Source organism: Salvia miltiorrhiza, chromosome 2 (assembly GCF_028751815.1).
Source record: "Salvia miltiorrhiza cultivar Shanhuang (shh) chromosome 2, IMPLAD_Smil_shh, whole genome shotgun sequence".
Lineage (NCBI taxonomy): Eukaryota > Viridiplantae > Streptophyta > Magnoliopsida > Lamiales > Lamiaceae > Salvia > Salvia miltiorrhiza.
In genome coordinates, this window is record NC_080388.1 from 16,455,556 (window position 1) to 16,465,672 (window position 10,117).

Here is a 10,117-nt window from a genome sequence, read left to right on the forward strand (position 1 = left end):
TTATTGAACGTTTGGAGATTGAATCCTAGAGTGCGAGATTTTCATCAAATACGTTTTTTCAACAAATACGCCCGTTCATAAAAAATTATTGACATGTTCATCATAATTATTAATATGTTTATTAAAATCTGAACACGAGATTTATTTTTAATCATTGTCGTTCGATGAATCATGATCAATTGATGAGATTGTTTCTCTCTACTCTCAACATTTACCTTTCTTTATTAAATATTTTGCTCTCTACATATAGATATTATATATATATCCTTTGATGCCCAAATTTATGTCGTTAATAGTCAATCTATCACAAATTTCACTTCCCATTTGCATTTTTTTGAACACAAAAACTTAAATGAGCGTCGTGTATTTTTTGCGCTCACATGGTGCGCGCTGAATTTAATATATATTGAAAAGAAAAAATTAATTCTGGACAACCTATACTCCTCTCTCTTCTCTCGCTCATCATCTTTCTCTTCTCTCTCAAAGGAACACGCAAACAACGCCGCGCCGTCCTCTTCCTTCTTCGCCGGCGGACTCAAAGGTGAAGTTGCTAATGTCTACGGCGGCTCCAGTCGGGCGGCCGCCCTCCGATTTTAAGCGAGAGGGAAATGGTGAAGGCGCCAGCCTTCACCAATTGAGCCTTGAGGGCGGAGGCGGCGGCGTTGTGGTTTCAAAAGAGTAAGCGCAGAAGATGTTGGAACAGGGAATTCATCTTATTCGGGTTGCGGAAGGCTATGAGATGGCTTCAAGGGTATATATCGCATAAGTTTGAGTTTAGTGCGATAAATGACTATTATTATATTTTCTCTTGAAATGACTAGCTCAAATTTAAGGGTGCTCCACTGTTCTATATATAGCTTAAGCATGTCACTGTGGATTGTGGTCAAGGTGTTTGTTAAAATGTCTCAATGAATAAAAAGTTGAATAAATAGTGTTATTTATTAAGTTCAATAATGTCATTTACAAATATTTCAAGTGTCATTTACTATTTTTGCTCATGCATGCGTATCTTGAACTCCAAGTGCAGAAGAGAGTGTCAATGGAAGCAAAGATTCAGATGAGTGTGAAAAGAATGCTTCTTAGTAAACAAAAATGACACTGTTTAGCTTAGTAAAAGACACTTTTAATATATCTAAATGACACCATTTTTCTTTCTTGGTAGATAACATTTTTTTCTCGATAAATGACATCATTTGCGTTAATAAATACTACTGTATTTATATTTAAATGGCACTTTTAATATATATATTTAAATGACACTATAATATTGAAATTGACATGATAACATTTTAAATGATATTTGGTATAATTGACACTATAAGGTTGAAATTGACACTATTTGGATATGCAAATGACACAATAAGATTGTAATTGACGCTATAACATTTTAAAGGACACTATAAGATTGTAAATGACACTATACAATTTTAAATGACACTATAACATTTTAAATAACACTATAAGATTGTAAATGACACTACAACATTTTTTTTGAAACGAATGACACTATAACATTTTAAATGACACTATAACATTTTAAATAACACTATAATATTGTAAATGACACTATAACATTTTAAATGACATTATTCTCATATACAAATGACACTATAATATTTTAAATAACACTATAAGATTGTAAATGGCACTATAATATTTTAAATGATATTATAATATTTTAAATGACATTATTCTCATATACAAATAACACTATAACATTTTAAATGACAATTCGTACAATTGACATTATAAGGTTGAAATTGACACTATAACATTTTAAATGACACTATTAGATTGTAATTGTCATTTGAAATGACACTTAAAATGACACTTTGAAATTTAGAATGACACTTCAACACTTCAAATGACACTTGAAGAATTGACACATTTAATAATAGAAAATGACACTATTTTACTTGTAGATGATATTATTCTTAAGTATAATAACACTTTAGATATAGTTTCATTTACATATATTCTTAAAAACAGTAAATGACACTATGTTACTTGTTAAGTAACACTATTAATTAAAACATCGAATTGATACTATAATATTGTAAATGACACTTTTCTATAATTGACACTACAAGATTTCAAAAAGCACTTTAACATTTCAAAAGACACTATGACATTTGAAATGTTAAAGTGTCATTTGAAATCTTGTAGTTTCATTTCAAATGACACTAACACTATAACATTTCAATTCTTCAAGTGTCATTTCAATTGTTGAAGTCTCATTTGAATTATTGTAGTGTCATTTGAATTGTTGAAGTGTTGTTTAAGTTCTTGTAGTGTCATTTAAATTCTTGTAGTGTCATTTCAAATGTCATAGTATCATTTGAAATCTTGTAGTATCATTTGAAATCTTCTAGTGTCATTTGAATTGTTGAAGTGTCATTTAAAATGGCATAGTGTTATTTGAAATCTTGTAGTATCATTCGAAATATCATAGTGTCATTTGAAATCTTGTAGTGTCATTTGAATGTCATAGTGTCATTTTTAAATCTTATAGTGTCATTTGTAATGTCATAGTATCATTTTGAATTGTAATAATGTCATTTGAACTGTCATAGTATCATGTGAAATGTCATAGTGTCATTCGAAGTGTCTTTGAAATGTCAAAGTGTCATTTGAAATCTTATAGTGTCATTTTAATTGTTGAAGTTTCATTTGAAATGTTGTAGTGTCATTTGAAATCTCGTAATGTCATTTGAAATCTTGTAGTGTCATTTGAAATATCATAGTGTCATTCGAAATGTCATAGTGCCATTTCATAGTGTCATAATGTTTAGGGTTTAGGGTTTAGTGTCATTTCAAATGTAGTGACATTTGAAATGTTGTAGTGTCATTTGAAATTTTGTAGTGTCCTTTGAAATGTCATAGTGTTATTTGAAATCTTGTAGTATCATTCAATTGTTGAAGTTTCATTTGAAATGTCATAGTGTCATTTGAAATCTTGTAGTGTCATTTGAATTGTTGAAGTGTCATTTGAAATGGTATAATGTCATTTGAAATGTCATAGTGTCGTTTGAAATCTTGTACGTAGTATCATTTGAAATCTTCTAGTGTCATTTGAATTGTTGAAGTGTAATTTGAAATGGCGTAGTGACATTCGAAATGTCATAGTGTCATTTGAAATCTTGTAGTGTCATTTAAAAGGTCGTAGTGTCATTTGAAATGTCGTAGTGTCATTTGAAATCTTGTAGTGTCATTTATATACTACATACTTAAAAGAAAGAAACTACAAGTATTAAAAGAAAAAAAAACTACATACTTAAAAGAAAGAAACTATAGAAACTTATAGAAGAAAGAAACTACAAGTAAAAAGAAAGAAACTATATATTTAAAAGAAAGAAACTATAGAAAAAAAAAATAAAGAAATTATAGAAATGAAATGATAAAAATAAAGAAACTATATAATTTAAAACTGAAAAAACAAAAAGAAAGAGAAAAAATGCGTATATATATGTCAAAAAAGTGAGAAAAATGTTAAATGAAGAAAGAAACTACATACTTAAAAGAAAGAAACTACAAGTATTAGAAAAAAGAAAAACACTACATACTTAAAAGAAAGAAACTACAAGTATTAAAAGATAAAAAAACTACATACTTAAAAGAAAGAAACTATAGAAACTTATAAAAGAAAGAAACTATATACTCCCTCCGTCCGCCAAAAGTGGACCACTTTGGCTGGGCACGAGATTTAATAAAATTGGTGATGATTTTTGATGTAGTGGAGAAAGGGGCCCACTACTTTATGAAATGTGTGGTTGAGATTGAATTTGGGGTGGTTTTTTTTGTAAATAAAGAGTGTTTGTAAGGATAAAAGATTAAAGTGGATGGTGGGACCATTTCTATAAAAGGAAAGTGGTACACTCATTGCGGACACCCGATATAGTAAAAGTGGTCCACTTTTGGCGGACGGAGGGAGTACTTAAAAGAAAGAAACTATAGAAATAAAATAAAAAAATAATAATTAAAAAATTGAAACGAAAAAGAAAAAAGAAGAAGACACTATATTTATATCTAAAGGACACTTTTAATATATCTAAATGATACTATTTTTCTTGGTAAATGACACCATTAATATGTAAAAAATACTTTAAACACAAAGAATAAAAATATTAAAAATCATGTTTGTCGAAAAGAAATTACACTATAACATTGACACTATTTTTGTTAATAAAAAACACTTTAAAAATACTATAACATTGACACTATTTTTATTAGTAAAAAACACTTCAAAACAAAGAATGAAAATATTAAAAATAATGTGTAGGGAGCTGGGATTCAAACCCACAACCCATGGGTACACATAGGCCCAGCCGCCCAAACCACTGCGCTACCTCTTCAATTGTTAATAATTTCATTCACATTTTATAAAATTAGTAATAAAGTCATTGCAATTTTTTTTTTAAAATATAAATTGGAGCCGGATCTCGGGTCCGACCCGACCCAGACCCGCGCTGCGCGCAGAAATAATCATGTAAGTGCTTCTCTTTTTTGAAAGGAATGTGGAGTAATAAATAATGAAAGAGTGAGGCCCGGCCCGGTCCCATGTCACATTCTGTCTTCTAAAACGAAAAACCCTAAACCTAAACTCCACACATAAACCTCTCCGCCCCATTCCTCTTGTCTCACACACACAGAGAGGCGAAAAAATCCCTTAACCTAAAATTCACAGCGATGACGCTGTACGTGCTATACGAGTCCGCGTCGGGATACGGTCTCTTCTCAGCCGACGGAATTGATGAAATCGGCCAGAACACGGAGGCCGTCCGGAGCTCCGTCGTCGACCTGAACCGCTTCGGTAAGGTGGTCAAGCTCGCCGCCTTTACTCCGTATGACTCCGCGCTTGATGCGCTCAACCAGTGCAACGCCATCTCTGAAGGTATAAACCACACGAGTCGAACAGAAACTAGCAGGAGACATGTATTAATTGTTTGTTTTTAACTTCTGGAGGTTGAATGATAATATTGATTTGCGGCATTGAAATAGATGAAAATGGATTTTCAAATGATAGTTTTATTCATTCCTGTTTCCAAGGAATATTGATATATGTGTAGCTGTTATTTTTGGGTCTGTTTCGAAGGAGTTTTGTTTATTCGTTTTTCGCATGGTTTTGAATGTGCTATTCGAGCATGTGGGTTATTGGTATGACTGGAGAGGGAAATGAAGTGAGAGGAGTTTGCTGTCTATGCAGTTACATGAATTTATCCCATCCTTGGCGTTGTGAAAAACTGTGGTTTTTTTTTTCTGTTCTTTTCTATTTTTTGCACTCTCAGCTTGAATAAATGTAAAAATACTTAGTTTGTGTGAAGAGACTGTTTGACATGTAACTGAAGGAGCTGGAGACCGGATAACTCAAAATATACATACCTTGATGATTTTTTATTTGATTTTTTCCCCTTGTTGTTTTGGCCAGAGTAACTTAAAACCAAATCAGCCGACCATTTTACAAAATATTCTGTTTGCTGATATTTGTTTTGAATTTTGATTTAACTTATCTAATGTGCTTTTGGAATATCTGTTAACTTTTTTGCCGGTGTCCATTGTTGAATGAAGGTCAAATGACTGATGAGCTGAGGAACTTTTTGGAGCTAACTTTACCCAAGGTCAAAGAGGGTAAGAAGCCAAAGTTTAGTTTGGGAGTGGGAGAGCCAAAACTGGGATCACATATTTTTGAAGTAACTAAGATTCCCTGCCAAAGTAATGAGTTTGTTCTTGAGCTCATTCGTGGCATCCGTTTGCATTTCGTTAGGTTCATTGAAAACCTAAAGGTTGGCAATTTTCTCATCCTCATTCCTTCTGATAATGTGCTGTATGAAGATGATAAATGATGTGTGTAAATTTCTCATTTGTCAATCTATATTTGAACAGCCTGGAGATTTGGAAAAAGCTCAACTTGGTCTGGGTCACAGTTACAGCAGAGCCAAGGTGAAGTTCAATGTGAACCGTGTGGACAACATGGTTATTCAAGCCATCTTTCTCCTGGATACCCTTGATAAAGATGTCAATTCCTTTTCCATGAGAGTGAGGTAGTATATTCCTTCCATTTAGTTTAGTCCCTGTCACTACTGCTTTCCAATGCTATTTGCAGCTGTTTACTCCAGTCCTAATTATATATTACCTTTGAATGTTTGCTTACTAGTATTAATAGTTCACATATGTTTTCCAGAAGGTGAAGTTACACTCATACCCTGAGCATATATTTTATATTTCAATCATGTTTGATGCAGAGAATGGTACTCATGGCATTTCCCCGAATTGGTGAAGATTGTTAATGACAACTATCTGTATGCTAAAGTTGCAAAATACATAGAAGACAAAGCACAGTTATCTGAGGACAAATTATCTGGCCTTACTGACATAGTAGGAGATGAAGATAAAGCAAAGGAGATTATCGAGGCTGCCAAAGCATCTATGGGTAGGATTTCTAGCATTCATTTGTGTGTGAGCATTCTTAATCCTTTATTAATGTACGGTTCTTGAATTTTACAGGTCAGGATTTGTCACCAATAGATTTAATTAATGTCAAGCAATTTGCACAAAGAGTTATGGACCTTGCTGAGTACAGGAAGAAGCTCTATGATTATCTTGTTGCCAAAATGAATGACATTGCGCCTAATTTGGCTGCATTGATTGGTGAGGTTGTTGGAGCACGTTTGATTTCCCATGCTGGCAGTCTTACGAACTTGGCAAAGTGTCCTTCTTCTACTCTTCAGATCCTTGGTGCTGAAAAGGCTCTATTCAGGTACTAATAGTAAAGCTATGTGCATCTATTTGAAGCACTATTAACATGCCTCAACTGATTTTCTTATGTAACCACTTGACATGCTCTCTGATTTTGCTTATACTATGTCATCAGGGCATTGAAAACCCATGGAAACACTCCAAAGTATGGTCTTATATTTCATTCCTCATTCATCGGCCGTGCGTCTGCTAGAAATAAAGGCCGTATGGCTCGCTATCTTGCTAACAAGTGTTCAATTGCCTCTCGCCTTGATTGTTTCTTAGGTAACTTCTTGGTTTTTTGCTATTGGTTCACCTCATCTTTTGGATAATTATTTATGGGTGAATCATGCTATCCTTTTGGCGCAGAGACAAGTACTTCTGCATTCGGGGAGAAACTTCGTGAACAGGTTGAAGAACGGCTAGACTTTTATGATAAGGGTGTTGCTCCTCGTAAAAACATCGATGTCATGAAGTCTGTCATTGACACAGTTGAAAGCAAAGGTTTGGTCCCTCCCATTTTGTTTTCTAAATTATTAAAAATAAATAAACAGTCCATTTAGAACCCGATCTATGAGTATGGAAGATAGGTCTTTTGCCTGGTTGTCACATGATTCTTATTCAGCATGGCATGAGCTTTGGTGCTTCGCGTACTTCATTTGCAAATCCCTTTTGTTAGTTGCACTTGGAAATAGGTCATGTTAAATTAATAGTCACTGCATGTTAAATGCTAAATTATTGTCACATAGCTTTTATTGAACCAAATGATGTCTCTTTTTGATATGTTGTCTTTATTGTTTTCTAGTTCATATATTTGATGTTTACGACTCCTTTGTAGAGGATGAGCCTATGGCAACAGAAAATGGAGATTCGCACGAGGTGCCTAAATCAGAAAAGAAGAAGAAGAAGAAAGAAAAGCGGAAACAACAAGAGGATGAAGACCAGGAGATGCCCGATGTGAATGGAGGTGATGTAGAAGATGGAACTGCGAAAAAGAAGAAAAAGAAGAGCAAAGATAAGGACTCGGAGGATACCCCAGTGGCTACAGATGGGAAAAAGAAGAAGAAGTCTAGAGCTTGAAAGGTAAAGAGCAATTTTGGAACAAGAGATGGCTATTTGTTGTCTCTAGCCTCGAGCAGGAATAGATTCAAAGATCTATTAAGCATTTTAGTTATCTGTAATGATATGTTTTGCTATTACGGTGTGACTTTATCCTCGTTAGAAAAATGTTAAAAACTCTGAAACCATGTACGATGCTAGTTTTGAATATTTTATTAGCAAAGTAATTTAGTTCTACTGTTTAAAGGGTTTGGCCGTATTCTAGGCTTTAATTTTAGTTCTAGTCAAAATAATTTGAATATATTAGAAACGTGGGCTAAGCTATTCAAAGGTTCGGGTGGTTGCCTGTTATCCAAGAGGTCATAGGTTCGAGTACTCTCGGCCATAATAATCACTAGGTGGGGTGTGTGTGTGGTTTGTATTATTTATAATGTAATTTCATCAAAAAAAAAAGATAGACATAAATCATAATATAGGGCTATTATCGCAACATTTTTTCATTTACAAATGTAATGGTATCAGTTCAATGTATGACGCATTTTAGTAAATATCAATATGATTCATATGTAAAGCTATTACTATCCTACTGTAATCCTTGGAAGTGGGAAAGGTATAAGTTTCATTTACCACCTCATATTTTTATTAATTTTGATGTAAGTAAATTTGAGTAGATCGTATAAAATTATTCATAATACTTTTTTTTCTTGAGAAATGTATAATTTTATAGTTATACCATTTACGCTATTTGGTCAAGGCTAATAAGCCTAATATGATATGATCCATGCTTATACAGTTATACTGTAATTCAAGCATAAACTTAATGTTATTAAATATACTAGTGCTACCCCTGTGCTAGGGATGTTTTAACTGCCTCGGATCCGGTATCCTACCTGAATTTTGCGGGTCCCAATTCCAATTTTTCCACAATTGTTCTACTCGATACCCGACCTGACGGCAATGTTGGGTACCCTAATACCGGACGTGGGTATTAGGGTATCCGGCTATCTGCATAACCGCATTTTAGTGAATTTTTTTCCCTCTTTTATTTATTTATTTTCCTTTTAATTCTGCGACCGACGCATTTGGTTGAGAGTGTCCACCTACTGTCCTTTTTATCTTCAGCATGATACTCTACATCAAAAATCACATACAGCTGACACCGAAAATTGGAGAACACAAATTTTCCCAAAGCACCACAAAACCACATTGACAGTATGTTACTGTAAATCTGTACGAATACAAAAATCCATCCCAGTCAGACTACCAGTTACACATTATTTCAACAAGTAATAGAAAGTGGTAATATACAATACTACACAACTCTCTCAACCTATATTCACACTATACCCACTTTTTTCAAACAATTCACCTCATATCTATTTCAATATTTAACTATTTCTTTTGGTACTTGCATATGAAGTTACTTTTGACCGAATTTAATTGTAAAAGGGGTGGGTAACTAGCTTTGTCTTGTTTATGTTTTATTTTGAATTTGTCCCACCTTTCTCTCCACAAAACTTCCGCAAAGTTCCTCTCTGCGTGAATTCTCCTAATTCGCCATCTCTGCGTACACATATTTTCTCCAGATCTAGCTCGCCGCCGGAGAAGATGGACCCACCGAGAGAGGTTTGGTTTTTACGGTTTTTATTAACTAATTTTTTTCAAAATTTTTATAAATTTAGCCTATTTTTTTAGGCGTGTTTCCTGTATTTTTGTATTCTGTAATTTTGTGGTTCTGTAATTTTTTTAGGCTTTGCGCACTAAATTTATTAACTAATTTTTTTTAGGCTTTGCGCACTTTAGGCTTTGTGGTTCTCTAATTTGATTAACTAAATTGTATTCTTTAAATTTAACCAATTAAAATTGTATTGCGCATTTTAAATTGAATTTGAAGGATAAATCTAGGATATTTTAAACAATGCGCACTTTATTAAAATTGAATTTAAAGGATAAATATTTGAATAAAAATGCGCATAGTTGTTGAATTGATTTGTGCATATAATTACATTAATAATTTCATTTGCATTGTAGAACTATGCGCACTTTATTAATTTAAATTGCGCATATTAATTTGATTTCAGCATACATTATTAATATGCGCATAATAGAATTATGCGCCAATAATATGCGCATAGTTCTACTACTATGCGTATATTAATTGATTTCAGCATACATTATTAATTTGATTTCAGCATATATTATATTTTATTTATTTGTATTGACTTTATTTTGATTTAATTTATTTATTGCGCATATATTATTTCTTCTATATTTGCATTTTTTTGGACGAATATTTGCATTGTTTTAGTTTTTTTTCTTTTAATTT

The 10,117-nt window shown here is 32.9% G+C and overlaps 1 protein-coding gene across 1 annotated transcript; it reads left to right on the forward strand.

Annotated features, from left to right (window-relative positions):
* The first annotated feature begins 4,499 nt into the window (after positions 1-4,499).
* On the forward strand, positions 4,500-8,037 carry LOC131011380 (nucleolar protein 56-like). The gene is made up of 8 exons (XM_057939179.1): positions 4,500-4,891; positions 5,566-5,780; positions 5,881-6,038; positions 6,240-6,427; positions 6,502-6,754; positions 6,869-7,017; positions 7,102-7,236; positions 7,571-8,037. Exons 1-8 carry the CDS (start codon positions 4,687-4,689, stop codon positions 7,810-7,812), a joined length of 1,545 nt encoding a protein of 514 aa, XP_057795162.1. The 5' UTR covers positions 4,500-4,686; the 3' UTR covers positions 7,813-8,037.
* Positions 8,038-10,117: the final 2,080 nt, after the last annotated feature.